We start from the raw sequence: 18,544 nt of genomic DNA, 5'->3' as shown, positions 1-18,544 counted from the left end.
CTAAATTTCTCAGGTTTTATGGAAGTCTGAAGGTCTGCATTCTGGTTAACTAGTTTGAAAATGAAAGAGTGGTGTCCTGCCACCTCAAGCTTTAACACAAAAGCAGGTGTTATACACATCAATCCTAATATAGGATAGGCATAATAGAGAAGTAGGTTTGCTATTCTCTTTTAATGTGCTCTGTCTTTACTGCGCAAGATACCGGTATGCAACTCTGGATGTTATCTTGGGTCGGTGCGCCCTCTCCGGTCACTCTTAAAATGACTGGCAACACCGGAAGTCGAGGCTAAAACCACAATTCCCATCTCGCTCTAAATTAATGTAACAGTGGAAGGGGGAAGGGAAGCTGAGATTGGAGGGAGACAAACTGAGGTAAAATAAAAAGCGATATTTTATGACAACAGCTGCCATAGGGATGCAAGTTATTTCGGAAGTCACGGAAACTGTGTTTGCATGTATTGCTGTGACAGAGACGTGCATCATTAATCGCTTGTCGACGAAAAACATGAGCAACCTAGTTAGGACTGCACAAAAAGATTTAGCTAACGTTAACGTTATCGCTGCTAGCGGTCTGGCTAGCTTTGCCTTCTAGTCCTTTTACACTAACGTAATATTAGTTCATAGTTAGCTTGCTCATGGCAAAGTCGGTGAGCGTTTAGCCTGACTGATTGCGCACACCTATTGGAAAGATTTCATGGTCTCTTTAGACCAGTACATTGTTGTTGTGCGTCCAAGTCATATTCGCATTATTCTGGTTGGTTAACTTTTTGTGCTGGACATTATGACATTATTTATGTCAGCGGAAGGTTTGCAAAACCAAAAGGGGAAACTAGTTGGGGATGCGAGGACTTCACTGGCATCATTGGAGCTATAGCTTAGACCGGAAAGCTATTTATTTATCCAGTTATTGAAGCAGTTGTAGATACTAGGTGAGTGCACATACAGTATTATACAGTAATTCTGCACTTGTTAGGCAGTGTGGGTCGTGGAAGAGGGTGACATGCAGGTTGCAAACTTTTTCATTCTGCGCTATTTTCATGCTGTCAATCGGTCAGGTTCATCATTGGAATGTTGCGACATGGATGGGAAGTGAAGCGGTTACATTGACACTGTTACACTGTAGCGTTGGTGGTTAAAATGTTATTAGTGGTTGTTGTTAGAGACAGACTTGGCAGAATGATTAACCCCTCTGTTAGGCTTTCAAGTTGCATGACTACTCGTTTTTTCCGTTTGCGTTGAAGAAACTGTGCGACAGCAGCCTGTTTACTTAGTCGTTATCCTCTTTGTCCCTGCAAGAAATTGTATTGCGTGGCATTTGTCTAGCTAGCTTGTATGTACAGATGACAGGAGGACGATGATGTCATTGATAACCCCTCCCATGGCCATCAATATGACAAATGGAGTGTCATTTGGCTAACTACTGAAGGAGACGCGGATCGAACAAGACAGTTGCAGCGTGGTGTTGGTGCACTTTACAGGGGAAAGATGTTGGCATGACTAGGTTTTTAGCCGGTACATGGAAGCTGCATTCTTCTGATGGCGAGAAATGCAGGATTTATCGATGACGTCATCCATATGCGTTATATATTGCGCCTGTGAATTTCTGCGGACAATAAGTGGGACTCACTGACAGAAGTATTCACGATTTTCTTTGCAATGCATTTAAAAAAATGTCTTTCGTGTGATTCTATTTCCTAACGCTTAGCATTTTTTTTTAAATTTCATCCAAACGAATGATGTCACCGTTAAACTTATGCACACCATCGCTGTGTCTTTTTGACAATGGAATAGCCTACGTTTTTGATCGTGCATTGGTTTATTTTAGTAGCCCAGTATCATTGTTGCATTTGCGAAATGTCTTTACTTTGATGCATTTTGCACGAAATGGGGTTTTTACAAACAATAGGAGGTTGCTGTCTTTGTCTGCGTTTTAACCCCCAATACCCCCCCCCCCTCTCATTTTTCAGAGTGTTGGTTCGGTGGAAGTTCCAAAGATCCGTCCACTGGTTGCAAGCTTTTAGCAGGTGAGACGCACAGCACTCACGCACATGCATGCATGCATACAATACATTCACCCCATGATGACTTAACAAAAGAGAACAAGACTACAGACAGCAATACACCTCTCACTGCACCTGTGATGTAACTGCTTGCTTGTGAGGAGGAACCTGTCGAAGTCAATAATAACTCCCAATTCTGTATGTCAATGCCCCATGGTGTCATTTTGACAAGGTTTTTGTCAGCTGTTGGTAAGGTTTCCAGGAACTGAGAGAGAGTGTGTATGTGTGTTAGTCATTGCTTTATGTCGTTTTCTTCATGCGCTTTGTTGCAATTGTTGGTGAGGTTTCCAGGAACTAACAGCAAGGCGTTTGTTGCTGTATGTTGTGGCATCGTTTTGACCAGATTTTTTTGTCATGTACTTTGCAGGTGCTGGTGAGGTTTCAAGGAACTAGCTGAGAGAGAGAGAGAGCGAGAGAGCAAGAGAGGGAGTGAGAGTGAGAGTGAGCAAGCGAGAGAGAGAGAGCGCCATGGGGTTTGGGAAGCAGCAGCAGGCGGCCTGTGGTGCCCGCACCCCCTCCTCGGCGCTCCTCACCCCCCTGCTCTGATGGAGCGTCCCTGTGGACGCCCTCTCAGCTACGCCCTGCACGCACGACCAGGAGACGCAGGAGAACAAGAACTAAGAGGAGGAAGTGGAGGAGAAGGAGAGGTGGCTTAACCAACACTTTCTACCACAACCTGCCCATCTCTGGCCGATCTGTTCGATCCATACAGCACTGTCCACTCTCCATTGTCCCGACGCCACACCACGCCGTTGCCTCTCCTCTCTTTTTGGCACCTGTGGCTGCTTTGGGATCACTCCCGGTGGTGTACTCCTCCTGACTGAATGCACGTAAGACACTATTAAACAGACAGAAAGAAGACAGGACAGGAGAGGAGAGGAGAGGACCTTTAGTAAACGTTGCACTCTCACACTACTCTTCGACTGACCGAGCAGCAGCAGCAGCAGCAGCGTCGGCGGCGGCGTGCTTGGGCTTCCAGCGCCATGGTCATCTGGAGAGCAGCCTGGCTGAGCGTGGCACCACCACCAGAACTGGGCAGCCTGTAGGAGGGGCAAGGTAGTGGTACACCCCACCCAGCCCCTGCCCAGCCCTGCCCTGCCCTGCCCGCAGCAGCAGCAGCAGCAGCAGCACCAGCCGCCAAGCTTCAACACCCATGCCATGGAAGGGGAGATTATCCTGGCCAAACACACCGAGGTGAGAGCTGTGAGAACACACACACACACACACACACACACACACACACACACACACACACACACACACACACACACACACACACACACACACACACACACAGTGGTCAGTGTTCAGTGTAGTGCGATGCGATGCCGCCACACAGGAGGTGGGGGTTAGGTGTGTTGGGAGGGGTGGAGGGCCACAGCGTACAGCGTAATGGAACAGCCTGCCTGAGTACATAAACCAGTTGGGTAGCACTATGGATGCACAGACAGGACAAGGGGTTGATGCATACTGGGAAAGCTTTAGTGCATACTAGTTAGAAAAGCCCTACAAGAGGTTTAGATAGTGTATTACTAGTGCATATTATTACATTTTGACTGCACTGTGTTCATTGTTTGTGTGTGCATGGGGGGTGGGATGTAAAGGTTGTCTGCCAAGTTCCGTTTGTTTCGCAGTATGAAGATGGAAAGAGGTCTTAGTACAGTACTAGGAAGGAGGAAAGGAGGACGCATATTTAAATAGCAGTAGAGTATGCAACTTCTGTGCCTACGTGCTCTATGCAGGCTGTAGCAGCAGTGAGGGGTGTGCGTGCGTGCGAGCATCATGGCTCCAACTATGACAAACTAGGAAGTATGAATAAAAGGTAAGCTCACCACGTCAGTTGAAGCTCATTGTTAATGCGCCACGGCGGGTAGCACTACTGTTCAGACGACTACAGTACCTGCGTGTGTACGTCGTGTATGTGCACACTCACCACCTCCATAGCGGAAAGGTAGAGAAATTGGCACACACGCACCCTGTGCATGCATGCATGCATGCATGCCTGTGTGTTTGTGGAGGGACAGGGGGTGTATTGTGTGTGTGTGTGTGTGTGTGTGTGTGTGTGTGTGTGTGTGTGTGTGTGTGTGTGTGTGTGTGTGTGTGTGTGTGTGTGTGTGTGTGTGTGTGTGTGTGTGTGTGTCAATTTCCCCTCCATGGCACTATGGATGGAAGTGGTGAGGGATGCATAGACCTGTAATGTAATGTGCTCAACTCCCTCTGAGTCACCCATCCTGTTTGGAACTCATCTGTAAGGGGGTCAGTGTCTGTCTGACTGTCTGTCTGTCGCTCGTGCCTGTGGTGTGGGTAGCTGAATAACACACACACACACACACACACACACACACACACACACACACACACACACACACACACACACACACACACACACACACACACACACACACACACACACACAGTGAGATCCGTATTATGGCACAAAATCTATCGGCTCAATAGTATTTAGCAGGAAAGAAAAAAAAACCCTGAATTGCCAAATTGCCTGAATGGCTTTCTCAGCAGGAAATGCACTTCCAGTCAGAGCACCCAGTTTTGTTTTGTTTTGTCTTGTGTGCTGTGTGCATTTCGTTTCCATCTTTGAGTGAAAAATTGGCATGTTGCAAAATGCTTGTGAAAAGAAAAGGCATTGAACTAGTTGTTGAATGGGTTAACCTGTTGTAGCCTGGAGCGACATCTACGCGACATTTGAGGTTTTTAAACAAAAAATAAAAGTGAGATTTAAAAAAAAAAATGTTCGAGCTGAATGAACACATTCTAGTGCAAAATGAGGATCCTAGCTTTTAAATGCAACTTATTTCATGTTTGTATGTGCTTCGGAGGCTGATATATTTAGGTTTTAATAGGGAGAGGGCATCTTTTCCCAAAAAGGGCTTAGGACGAAATGGGTTAATACAGAGACAGCAGGGGCGGCCCACTGCTCAAATCAAGCTTGTGAAGCACTTCACTTTCTCTTCCCTATGGGTTTACTTGCACCTCGCTAGTACATTCATTTTTTTAAGACCCATAAATTCCACATATTTCACGAGCGCCGAAGACCTGACATTCGGCTGTTTCATCATTTACCTGCCGTCTTTCAAAACATTGTGTAACTTCAAGTCAAGTCAATTTTATTTATAAAGCATTTAAAAATACAACAGAGGTAGCTGTCCAAAGTGCTGGACAAGTAAGAGGACTTGAAAGAATCTTTCTACCTTAAAACAGACAGACATACTTGAGGACACAGGACAAATACAAAGACCACTTGACAAAAAAAAGACAAAGTCACAATCGGTAAGATCTAAAAACTGAGCATCATGTAGAAAAAAAGGGGATAGGTTAACTAGGGCAGAGCATAAAAGGACAGTTTCATAAAGACACATTTTAAAAAGCTACGGGGCTGATCAACGTTCAACTTCAGATTAAAGGCTGGTCAAGTAGTCTCCTAGAAACGATATGGCCGCATTTGGCTGCAGGATTTGAAGTTACAAGTGTTTGTGCTGAATGGACTGTACAGCATGTACCTCTAATGAAAGCAGTGTGCCTCAGTCTATCTTTGGACGTACTGGACATCACCCTGTAACACCCCTAAACACAAGTCTGAGAAATTGTAGAGAGTGGTTGTGGAGTGAGTTGGGGTCAGCCATATGTTCCCAGTCTTGTGTTTTGTCATAACATTTTTTTTCTCAAAAGAAAAAAAAAAATTTTTTTTACAGTAACTGGCTTGATTCAGGAATTGTTTTGGACTGGGTACAGCTTAACATTTTTGTGTAGTTTCATTTACCAACAATGTCAACGCGACTAATTTCATATTGCAAAGTGGAAAAGGTGCAAAGTTTGTCACTGTTTTTAACGGCAGACTTACCGGTAACATAGAGCTGTTGGAACATACAGTAGGTATGCTCCTGTGGAGTGAATGGGTGTCTATGGATGGGAGTTGGGGAATTAGACTAGTGCATTTGTTGATCTGTTGCTGTTGGTGCACATAATGAAGTCCCTAGTCAGCCCCTGATGACTTGTAGCGGCCTCACCTGTTGTAGTCGGAGGCGTCAGCAGAGGTGTATAACGCTAAAAGTACAAGTACCCCTGCTGTGCATCTCCTTACAGTAGTACAGTGGAATAACTGGTGTATAAACCATATAACAGGGGGGAACCTTTTTCATTCGAGGGGCCACTTCAAATTACTCCGAGGGCCGTATTATGAAAACAAACCAGGATTTCCCCCGGCACTTTCGGCCTATATTGAAGGCAGCCACCTTTGAAACAGACCCCACCTTCTAGGTCCCCTGAATATAACTTAATTGTATTGCAAATGTGATTTCTAAGATTCCTTTACAAAATATGTTATATTACATGTGATGCTGCATAACATTAAAATTGTCTCGGAGGCCGGATAAAACGGCCCTCCCTCCATAGGTTCCCCTCCCCTGCCATATAACATCATGTGCTGGTATTTTACAAAGTAAGGTGTAACACCTTATTTTAAGGGGCATTTAATTTCAGTGTATGTAGTCATTGGGTACAGTGGAATAACTAGTGGAATAACATCTACCGGTAAGTAACTTAAGTACTACTGTTGTACATGTTATTAAATCATTTTTTTTGTACTTACATACCATACTATGAAGTGCTTTCATAATATTTTGCCAAAGTGATGCATTCTTTCAGGGGGGCAAAGGCTGAACTGAGGCCCAAGCCACCCTTGGTATGTAGATAAACATGTTGTGAGTGAGTATAATGTAATAACGTACTACAGTTGCACTTGCATGTTATTACACCACTGTGCACTGTAGTGCACTGTAATCAAAGCCCCCTCAAAATAAAGTATTATCCAAAGTAATTACTATTATTACATTATTGCATTACCCTTAGCTGTCTCTTTTCTCCAAAGCGACTTGCAGTTATGTTTCAGGGTATTGGTTACAGTCCCCTGGAGCAATGTGGAGTTGAGTGCCCTGCTCATGGGCAATTCAGCCACTAATAGAGATGTAGGGAGGGGTAAGGGTGGGATTGGAACCCTCAACCCTCTGATCTTAAGACCACCTCCATAACCATTAGGCCATGGCTGTCCATTGCTCAGTTACTTAATTCCACCAGTAAGAGTACTTCTTAGAATCAAGTTCTACCTCATACAGCCCTGCGCATCGACTAAGGTCAGTAGTACATTTGGCAATATGATTGTAACTAACTTATACTTGTGGATAATAAACAGACCAGATTGTTTGGTGAACAGAACAGAATAAATTGCAGGAAGTCAAATTGGGTCACAAGTCATTTCACTGTACCTTATGAGAACCTAATGAGGGTTTAAACTTCTTTCTCTTCTTCCATGTTATACAGCCCTTAATTAGGCCAACCTGCTGATTCATAGTGCTGTTGGTCTAGAAAAAAAAAATTAAGGAGGCAATGGAAGCAGATGTTACATATTTGTCATTGCAGTCACTGGTCTGAATAGTTGTAGCTAGAGCCACATACAGTGGTATGAGACAGTCCGGGCACCCTTTTGCAAAATCAATATATCAGTTCATCTCTTGAGATTTTGAGGCAACAACTTCTTTTCAACACATGTTAAACTTGTAGGGAAAGAGAAACATTCTCTTATAATAGGTGTTTAATGGGTGTTAGAGAAACAATTGTATGTGGATTTAAACAAAAACAGTCGTGGGCACATGACTATGGGCACCAAACTTTCTCAAGCCACTGCAACTTGCTGTTTTTATGGCTCTTACTCTTCCCTATAGTAGTACATAGTGACATTTGAAAGGGAACCGTTGATGCTGCGTCCACTCTAGGAACTAACTTTCTGTGGGGTGCTTTCCACAGCGTGTTAAACTCATAAACTGAACGTTTTTCTAGTTCAGTTAAAAAGGCCAACGGCCATATCAGGTTTGTCAGACTGAGCTCCATCTAACCCAGTGTTTCTCAACCTCTTTTGAACAAATGCCCACTTGACCTCATCATAAGCCTCCCAATGCCCTCTTAACCTCATCATAAACCTGCCACCGCCCCCCTTAGTATTGAAAAATTAAATAAACGAATGCCCTCCAATGGGAACTAAGCCCCGCCCTCAGTCAGCTGTATCCTTCTCAACGCCCCCTTAGGGCTTCTCAACACCTCCAGAGAGCTGTAGGGCCCCTGTTGAGAAACACTAATCTAACCGCTTGGTGCAATGGCCAAACTTGATTGTTCCTCTTCTCTTGCCCCTCATTGTGTATAAGGGAGCTGTGGCCAGGTGATTTGTGAATTGATCAGAGGGTTGCAGGTTCAAACTCCACCCTCCTCCCCTAATGGGAATCACGTGCGTTTTTTTGCTTTGAAAGAAAGTGTCACTTGAGTGTGATAATGTAATAACCATCATCTGATTGGTGGATCGGTTTCCCCTTTCTCACTCTGATTGGTTACTTTTCTCCTTGGTCAGGGTCTGAATGGGTTGCCTCAAGAATGTAAGCAGATGGTGGACCTCACCAATGGACACTCCAACCACAAACATGTGAGTATATTATTATTGTCTCCAATCCACACTCCCAAAACTCTCATACTACCACTCGCACACCTTTTCAGGGCAAAACTGTATTCAAAATCTTTACTTACTTACTTACTGCCCATTTTGCCTCCTGGCAAGTAGGGCAGCAACAAAGGTTCTCTGCTGTGGTCTGTTCTGTGCTTTTTTTCTGGATACTATCCCATGTGAGGCTCATAGATTTCATTTCTTCCTCAACTGAGCTGAGATTCAAAATCGTTAAGTTTGTTTGTTGTTAAAATTGTCTTTCAAACAATGTATCCCCAGCTTCACCTATTATGCGTAGACCCTGGACAGGCAGGTCAGTGGTGGAGTCAAGTCAAGTCAAGTCAGCTTTTATTGTCAGTTTCTTCATATGCACAAGTCATACAAGGAAAATGAAATTATGTTTTCTCTCTATACCATGCCAGGACATAGACATACACAAGACTGACATTTTACAGACTGACATAATAAGTGCAAGACAGGACAGGTAACAGTAGTGGACTGGTAACAATAAGTGACCCATTACTGTTACCTGTCCTGTCTTGCACTTAATGTATATTATTGTCTCCAGTCCACACTCCCAAACTGTCACACCACCACTCACACACCTTTTCAGGGCAGAACTGTATTCATAATCGTTCAAAAGTTTGTTTATTATTAAAATTGTCTTTCCAACAGTGTATCCCCAACTTTTCCAATTATGTGTAGACCCAGGACAGGTAGGCCAGTGGCGGAGCAAATAATAGGCCCTGGTTTTGACTCTAGCTAAGCATCCGTACACAATAAGTCACAATACATGGCAAGGTTTCTTTTAACTAAACCAAGACTGATGATTCTCAGCTGCTCTGTGCAAGCATGTGTTGAGCCATCATGTACATGCATCTCCTTTAGACTCTAAATGGATTCTCAAAGTGTGGTCCGGGGACCACTGATGGTCCGCGACAGAGCTCAAGTGGTCCACCAGTTTTCCAGGACAAGCTAGCAGTAGGCTATATTTGTAACATTTTTACAAAGCTAAACATAACTGAAGTCATATTTTCACCACAATAAGATAGGCTTGTAATGTGAATAAAAAGCAAGTGATCTGCATTGAAATTAGCACCCGTCAACGGTCAATTCAGTTGACAGGTGGTCCCTGAACATTTTTTGGGGGACAACGTGGTCCTCAGACAGAAAAAGTTTGAGAAACGTTGCTTTATAGGAATTCTATTGAGCAAGAGGTGGGACACTGGGGAACACTGGACAGGACACTGGGGAACACAACAGGAACACTGCCTCAGTCCCTTCCTTGGACCATTTCTCCTCCTCAGCAGTACAATGTTAATGACACTGGGACCTCAGTTTCATTTTTACACTTGTCAATGAGGAGATTGAGTGACATCTAGTTGAAGCACTACAAAGCTCAGTTAATGTTTGCCGAAAGTTGAAAATCATTAGCAGAAGGATCACTGGCCTGTGTTTTGGTTTTAAAAAAAGCCCAATGCACCCACCTTCAGACTTTGGCAAGATTGCTTGTTCTGTATCTGATAGTTCCACATTATGGATGGAGGAAATACAGCATAATCTTAACATTAGGCTATTCTAATGATGTAAGCTGTCATTTCATTCAAGTTTTTACAGCCAAAAAAAATCATAGTCATTATCATTCACATCATGCAAATATCATTTTGTATTATTATGGTTATGAAAAAGCATCAACAGGGCTCCAGACTAACTTTTTGCACTGGTTGCACTGGTGCGCCTAAAACATTTTTTTAGGTGCACCAGCACAAAATGTAGGTGCACCCAAATGTTTTCACCACCCCATACACACACGCACCTCAGCTTTAAATAATAATAAAAATAATAATAATAACAATAGCAATAATAATAGCAACAATAATATAATAATAATAATTATTATTAGTATTATTATTATTATTATTCTATTATTGTTGCTATATTTTAAAAGACCTGGAGCCTTTTATGTGCTATAGGCTAGTCTTCCAAATGTGCTCCTTATAAAAGACATGACAGTAGGCTACCTAACTAACACATCTTGGCTACAAGCAGTTTGGCTGGTAGAAAAGACCAAATTAGTAGCCTTTTGGTCAGTAGGCTATGTGTTTGACTAGTAAGATCAACATACCAGCCTTTTCTGCAATAAGGCTACGCACACGGCACAAGCACAGAGTTACAATATGAAGATAGATAGATGGATGGATAGATGGATGGATAGATTTTTTTAACCAACCCTGCTAAAAATGTTGTGATTTTTAAAATCATTAGACACAAATAGCCTAGCCTATGTTTACAGTGGAATCTGAGGTGAATTGGGTTTTGTCTATTTCCCCGTTTTGGAGCGCTCTCCCTCTGCATGGTATCTTAGCAAGCGCTACGAACAGACACGACAGCACTAGTGCGCTCGCTCGCTCGCTCACTCTCTCTCTCTCTCTCTCCCTCTCTCTCGTGCTGTCTCGAGGTGCATGAACGATGCCTCCGACTGATAGGCAGTATGTAGCCTGCCCTAGTCGCTATCAAAAAACTCACAGAATTCCCGACAGACTAGTGCGTCACCTGTTGTTTGGCCAGCTCTGCACGCAGCTGAAACGGGCAATTATCCGCACCCGTCTGCGTTTTTGTGTAGCAATGTTTAATATCCGCTCAAGCCATTTAGTTTTTCCCCGTGAGTGTGACTCTCTCGTGTTTAAAATATCCTCAAGTCATTTTGCTGTTTTTACCGTGATTGTAACTCTCTCGACCGTTGCAAAACTCGAATAGTTGAGAACACAAAACTCGCTGGCACATGTGAACTCGGATAGTTGAGCGAAGTCGAACATTCTATTCTGAAACGTCGGGCTGCCTGTGAACGAGGAAGGGGGAGAAAGCTACCGGTAGTTCAGCGGAGTTAAAGAAATGACCGCATCGACACGTTTTATTGTGTGATGATGGGCCACTACTGTAGAATGACTATTAATTTCATGTCCATTAAAACGGCTGTTTGGTAATTGTTTTGTTCTACTGATGGCTGGTCGCACCGGTGCGCCTAAAAATATTTTTTAGGCGCACCATTGAAAAAAATGGGCGCATATGCGACCAAATTGGTCGCACTCTGGAGCCCTGATCAATTTCTGTAGAATTACCCAATTTGCAGTTTCATGAGTGATGGGAATTTAACTGTGTGACAAGCCTGGCATTGACTGTGTAGCATAATTTCCTTTGCCTTGGACTTGAGTCTTTAGCCTGTGTGTGCGTGTGTCTTGCCTCTGGTGTTGCCTCTTGCCTCTGCTCTGACCTTGTGGAATTTCACCCTTGAACTCTGACCTCTGACCCGGTGTCCTGTCCACATGCAGGAGATGAATGGAGTGCCTCCGGGCCATGCCATCGTTAAGGAGCACACCAACGGAAACTCCCATCACAAACCCGTGCCAGTGAGTACAGCCCAGCAGCGAAGCAGCATACATAGATATTACACACGTCACGCATGCACACTAATTTGCATTTACACACACACACACACACACACACACACACACACACACACACACACACACACACACACACACACACACACACACACACACACACACACACACACACACACACACACACAAACATATAGAGTGGTATAGTATGTTTGGTATGTGGTGTAGATTTTTTTAAAGACAATATAATCAGGTATGCACAAGGTCATTGTCAGTTTTGAAGACCCCTTTTCAAACCTTTAGCTCTACTGCATACTTCACCATCACTGAAGCTCCTGTAAGTTGACTATTTTCAGCGAACCAGCATACACGCACACACACACACACACACACACACACACACACACACACACACACACACACACACACACACACACACACACACACACACACACACACACACACACACACACACACACACACACACACACACACACACACACACAGGCAAACTTATACAGTGTTATATGTTATATGTAGTATGTAGCGTGTTAATGATAACCCTTTTCCGCCACAATGGAAACAAGCTCCCTAAGCTTTTGTGTTCTCCTTTGTACAAGCTTTTCAAGACATATTTATGACTTATTTATTTGTATACATTTTTAATGCTTTGTACAATGTCAATCAATCAAATCAATCAATGTGCATTGCAGATTGCTGCGCTGAAGCAGAATGGCCTATTGCAGTCCCTGGCAGCCGGAGGTGATCAGCCCAGGACAGAGGGTGAGGACCGCTGCCTCTGGCACCTTCGCCCCTCTCAATGTGCTGCTCGCATGTCATCTGTGCTTTTTTTGGTGGCCATTGCCTTCTGTTCTGTGTGTCTGTGTGTCTGTGTCTGTGTGTCTGTCTGTCTGTGTGTGTCTGTCTGTCTGTCTGTCTGTCTGTCTGTCTGTCTGTCTGTCTGTCTGTCTGTCTGTCTGTGTGTGTGTGTGTGTGTGTGTGTGTGTGTGTGTGTGTGTGTGTGTGTGTGTGTGTGTGTGTGTGTGTGTGTGTGTGTGTGTAATTAGTATTGGCCCCTTGCTCCATTAGGAATTCTTTCCCTCACAGTTCAAGTGTGTAATTGTGGCTGTATGGTTCATTTGTATAAACCATTTGCAGGTGCATGAATTTGGCACGTGTTGATTATGAAACGTTTTGGCGATTAAATGTATATTAATATGTTTTCATTCGCTGTGCATGTGTTTCCGTCTGTGTGTGTCCTCTCCTCTCCTCTCGTGTTCTGTGTGTGTGTGTGTGTGTGTGTGTGTGTGTGTGTGTGTGTGTGTGTGTGTGTGTGTGTGTGTGTGTGTGTGTGTGTGTGTGTGTGTGTGTGTGTGTGTGTGTGTGTGTGTCTGTGTGTCTGTGTGTGCGCGTGTGCACACGTGCGTTTGTGCGTATTCTCTCCTGGTGTGTGTGTGTGTGTGCACACGTGCTTTTGTGCGTATTCTCTCCTGGTGTGTGTGTGTGTGCGTGTGTGCGTGCGTGTGCGCGCGTGCGTGCGCGTGGGTGTGTGTGATTGCAGAGGTGAGCTCGGAGGTGGAGAGGGCCAGAGAGGAATGGGATGCCCTTGAGAGCATCCAGCCAGGTGAGCTCATCCTCCCAGTCGCCATGGGAACAGCATCTCTAACACACACGCACGCACGCACACACACACACACACACACAGCCTTAGCTCTTACCTCAGCTCAGCCACACACACCTACCTTTCTCCTTCCCTCCATGGATACTAAAACCATCCGGCCACATCTGTAACATGGTGCGCAGCTCCCCTTAGCTCTTCCCACACTCATCTGCCTCGCTCCATGGATACTAGGGCTGTAATGATACTGTATTGAACCGAGCAATCGTGATGCGCTGAGTCACGATACAGTATCACAGTGCAAGAAGGCAGTATCAAAGTTCAAATCATCATCATCATTATTTTTAAACTTTTTTTTTAAATGTGAAAAAGTAAAAAAAATACATTTAAAAAAATCTTAGGCTTTATCGAACCAAAGGACAAAAATCGCGGCTAGCTACGCTTTCAGGAAAGGCCATCGATTGTACATAATATTAGAGGTGCACCGAAATGGAAATTTGTGGCCGAAACCGACTAATAATGAATCACTTGGCCGGATACCGAATCAGAAACCGAATATTACAATTCAGTTAAAAGTTATCAAAAGTTAGGTTTTTCACTTTTTTAAAATATTGCTTACAGGGTTCGTACGGTCATGAAAAACCTGGAAAAGTTATGGAATTTGAAAATTCAAATTTCCAGGCCTGGAAAAGTTATGGAAAACGTATTTTTGGTCAAAAGTTTTGGAAAAGTCATGGAAATCCATCCAGTCTTTCATCAATTATATTTATGAAGTTGATGCCACGGCGTAATAAAATCTAAATGTCCGAGTTCTCGTGGAAATGTTGTCTAGTGCAGGCTGCGTCTGCCTAACCATGTGTTGCCAAATTGAGTGGGTTTCAAATAACGCATGTTGTAATGGCTCCAGGCGGGTTTCAAGTGTTTTTGGCGCTAGAAATCAGTCACACCTGGCAACCCGCCTCGTAACGCGCGAGCTAGATGTAGTGTGTGCGTGGTGGTGAGAGGTGATCATAGCTCTAATCCTAGAGAAGAAATTTGGTTCTGTACGATATTACAGCATGCCGCGAAGTGTTACTTCAACAATGCGCGGCTTAACTTTATGAAAAGATGATCAACAATGGCTGGAGAGGACGAAAGTTGTGATGTGTCCGTCCGATATGGGCGAAGCAGCGGCACTTGTTAGCCACCTGAAGGGCAAGATACAGCAGGCGGTTACCTCCTCAGCTACTAACAGGTTAGCAGTTATACGCCTTCTAAAATATTTAGCGGTTCCACTGAAACGTAGCTAATGCCAAAAGGAATACAATCCTAAGACCTGTTTGGTCTTGGTTTAATTTGCCAGATAGGGCACCAAGCGAACCTTTATGCTTTCGGTAAGCCCCGAGATTTTGATATTGATAAGCAATGCACCTGCTGCCTGCGAGTGAACTTGTCCAGTGTGCTGAAAGATTACATGAAATCCGTACAGTAGTCTATGTGCAGCTGACCGCGAGCCAAACGATTACCAATGTCTGCATGACGCGCCTGTTTTGAAATACGGTATAAACGGCAGCGTGACTAGAGTTTGAAAAAGTCATCTGTGGCTTTGTTTTCAAATCGGTCAGATCGTTGTAACACAAAATGAAACTCACCCTAGCATCTCCTTGAGTGGGCGTCAGACTAGAACTATGCCACGAACAGTGCAGTCTCTCTCTCTTTCTTTTTTTTTGCTCCAGCAACGACCACAACAAATGACAACATTATCATTCTTACAGGAGCTTTGGACTGTTGTGCTTAGGCAGGTGTAGTAGGCAGGCCTATGATTTCTTACTTGGGCAGGATGAGCATTTATCCATCTCCATAGAGAGCATGTTGATACAAATGTGTCTTCATGATGATTTCACGACCTAATTTGCTATAGGCTGGCCTAGGCCTATTCATTTTCATTTCTGACTGTACATTAGACAAGCGAATTATATAACATTGGTGAATAATAGCAGAATTAATGTAATACAACATGAAGTATAATGGTTGCTTATAGCTTGTAGTAAAAGATAACATATAGTATGGATATGTTTATTGTTTACATATTTGTAATATAGGCTATGTAATATATAATATAATATGCCATAGTCTATAGTATAAATTTATACACTAATTACATATTTATAATATAGGCTACGTAATATAGCCTGTAATATAGCCTAATACGCCCCCACCCCCACCCCCCGCGCGCGATTGGTCATTGGTTTTTCGGTCCTGGAAATTCAGAAAAAGGTTTTGGAAAAGTCATGGAAAAGTCATGGAAAAAAATTGGTGAAAAAGTGTATGAACCCTGTGCTTAGATCTACGGATTACAATAATAGTTTAGCTATATTTTTGAAAGAAGATAAATGTGTATTTGAAGTCTTCAAATGTTAGAGTAGAACTGATATTAGTTTAATTAATGCCCGTTTTCAATTCATTTTCTATTCGGCCTCCGATTCGGCCACTCAATTGGCTTTCGTCCGAAAACCGGCGTTTTCGGCCGAATTCTTTCTGCGACCGAATTTTCGGTACACCTCTAATATTTTTATAATAATTATTGTTATAATATTATTATTATTATATTCATATTATTATAATATTATAATATTATTATGTACAATCTGTGGGAAAGGCAGTCCGATCCTTCCCATTCCTGAGAAGCAGCCGGAGACTTTCACTGACTGGCTGACTGGCTGAGTGGAGCCATTCTCTCTCTCCAGGGGGCCGAGCAGGGAGAGCTACCTGGCACGGCCACCTTAACTGGCAGACTGGGGCCTAATTGCATGTGACATGACCAGCTGTAGTGTTCAGTCTGTGTCTGGCCGTTTGGCCACTCAAATGGTTATGTATACATTTAATAACATTCTGCGTCATTTTTTAATTGATTTAAACAATTAGACACTGTAACAGTGCTCACTGTAACGGTTAAAAATGTACTACCACCACTTGCGTCTGGTTCGGGTCTTTTGGGAGGTTACTACTGTTGCCATAGAGCTGACCAGGCATCTAATGGGGGGCAATGACGATGACTGAGCAGATAATCACATGTCACAACCAAGCTTCAGCGCTTGGGTAACATCAGACACACACCACCCCTCACACCAGTAATCATTTCTCAGTTTGCCCATTCCAAACTGTCTGTGCAAATGAAATTTGGACACTTTAGTAATTTAGTAATTTTGTACTTTTTTTGTAAACTTCACAGCCATCAGAGCTGTGACTTTGAAACCATTTCTGAATTCCGAGATCTTGTTAGTTTATTTATTGAGATCTAACCATAGAGGTAGAAAATAACACTAGAGAGGACACAGCAATTTGCGACAGCACTGGGAAATGGCAGATGGAGCTTCCCAACTTCCGTAGGTAGTGCAATGCAAGTCAATGGAGAACACACCCACCCCTGTCAAAAAATTGACTAAAGCTGTGTGAATATGAAGTAACACATTAATCAAAGACCAGATTTGAAATGGCAGGCTAAATATCTACTTAAATCATATGAGTCGATAAAATACATTTAAAAATCAAATAATATCTTTTATGAACATAGGTAGCAACACACTTCAACTATTGTCCTTGTATAGTGTGTTGATGGACATTTTCACATGATTAAGCCATTTTTGACAGAGGTGAGCCTCGTTCTCCGTTAATTTCCATTTCTCTGATCTACCTACAGATAATGGCCGCTACAGATTGCCGTAAAAAGGGGGGCGGGGTCACCTCTAGTGTTATTTTCTACCTCTATGGATCTACCCCACTAGTATAGTGTTCTCTTTCTACACTTGAGTTTTTCATTTTACTTCAGACATGTAAAAGGTTTATCCTTAACCTCACATGTTTCGACGGTATACCTTCCGTCTTCAACATGTCAGGTGAAGGTTAAAACTTTTACATGTCCGAAATAAAATGAAAAAACTTAAGTGTGATTTGAACAATCAGACATGATGAACATTATACATATACTCTCTCTTCAGCACATCAGACTGAATTCACTCCCGCTGCCATACAGCAGTATGAGGCTATGGTTACAGTAAGAGCAGGCTACTGTACGGTACCTTTGCCCATGATGCCAGTAAAAAGCTGTTGGCATCTCTTCGGCACTCTTCCTCCTCAGCCTCCAGTGGAGAGGAAGCTGGCTAAGGCATTAGCGCTGCTGGCCCACAGCAGTGTTTACAGACAGCTCACAGCATCAACAGAATGCCTTTCCAAAGTGCATTTTGGGAGGGGGAGGTGGAGTGGGGGGGTTGGGTTCAGTGTCGGTTGGGCCAGGGGACTGTGTGTGTGTGTGTGTGTGTGTGTGTGTGTGTGTGTTTGCGTGTGTGTGTGTGTTTGCGTGTGTGTGTGTGTGTGCGTGTGTGTGTGTGTGTGTGTGTGTGTGTGTGTGTGTGTGTGTGTGTGTGTGTGTGTGTGTGTGTGTGTGTGTGTGTGTGTGTGTGTGTGTGTGTGTGTGTGTGTGTGTGTGTGTGTGTGTGTGTGTGTGTGTGTGTGTGATTGCTGCTTATCTGACTCTGGGTCTGGGCCTTTCCTCTCCTCTCCTCTCCTTTCCTGTGCAGTGCTCCCGGAGGAGCTGGCCCCCTCCCCGCTCATCTCCTTCAACGAAGCCCTGCAGCACTTCCAGACCACAGACCTCGCCGAGCTCCTGGTGAGTGTGTGTCTGTGGTCACGCTCGTGCGTGCATACATGTGTGTGTGCTGTGTGTTGGTGTGTGTCTTCGTCTGTCTGTAGGTCTTAATTGGGAAACGAGTTTATTCTGTGTGTGTGGCTGTCTGTCTTTCGGTCTGTCTATCTGACTGCTTGTCTCTGTGTCTTGGCTTTAGTGTGTGTGTGTGTGTGTGTGTGTGTGTGTGTGTGTGTGTGTGTGTGTGTGTGTGTGTGTGTGTGTGTTAGTGTTTGTGTTAGTGTGTGTCTTCGTCTGTCTGTAGGTCTTAGTTAGGAAACAAGTTTATTCTATGTGTGTATG

General features: G+C 43.7%; 1 protein-coding gene across 3 annotated transcripts in view; it reads left to right on the top strand.

Annotated features, from left to right (window-relative positions):
• Positions 1–313: 313 nt before the first annotated feature.
• The window catches only part of elmod3 (ELMO/CED-12 domain containing 3), a 30,105-nt gene continuing 11,874 nt past the window's right edge, over positions 314–18,544 (top strand). The window contains exons 1-8 of one of the 3 annotated variants that reach the window (XM_063195334.1): positions 314–372; positions 1,968–2,024; positions 2,428–3,254; positions 8,473–8,544; positions 11,892–11,969; positions 12,677–12,746; positions 13,525–13,587; positions 18,138–18,226. In XM_063195334.1, coding sequence (XP_063051404.1) covers positions 3,219–3,254; positions 8,473–8,544; positions 11,892–11,969; positions 12,677–12,746; positions 13,525–13,587; positions 18,138–18,226 — 408 coding nt within the window. In that variant the 5' untranslated portion in view covers positions 314–372; positions 1,968–2,024; positions 2,428–3,218. Of the gene's footprint in view, positions 373–626; positions 930–983; positions 1,636–1,967; positions 2,025–2,427; positions 3,255–8,472; positions 8,545–11,891; positions 11,970–12,676; positions 12,747–13,524; positions 13,588–18,137; positions 18,227–18,544 lie in introns of those variants that run through there. The other 2 variants (XM_063195336.1, XM_063195337.1) reach the window with 2 other exon arrangements.

The sequence above is a fragment of the Engraulis encrasicolus genome, chromosome 3 (genome assembly GCF_034702125.1).
Source record: "Engraulis encrasicolus isolate BLACKSEA-1 chromosome 3, IST_EnEncr_1.0, whole genome shotgun sequence".
NCBI classification, from domain to species: Eukaryota; Metazoa; Chordata; class Actinopteri; order Clupeiformes; family Engraulidae; genus Engraulis; species Engraulis encrasicolus.
Note: the sequence above shows the minus strand (reverse complement) of the source record. Positions and strands in the feature narration are given on the sequence as shown.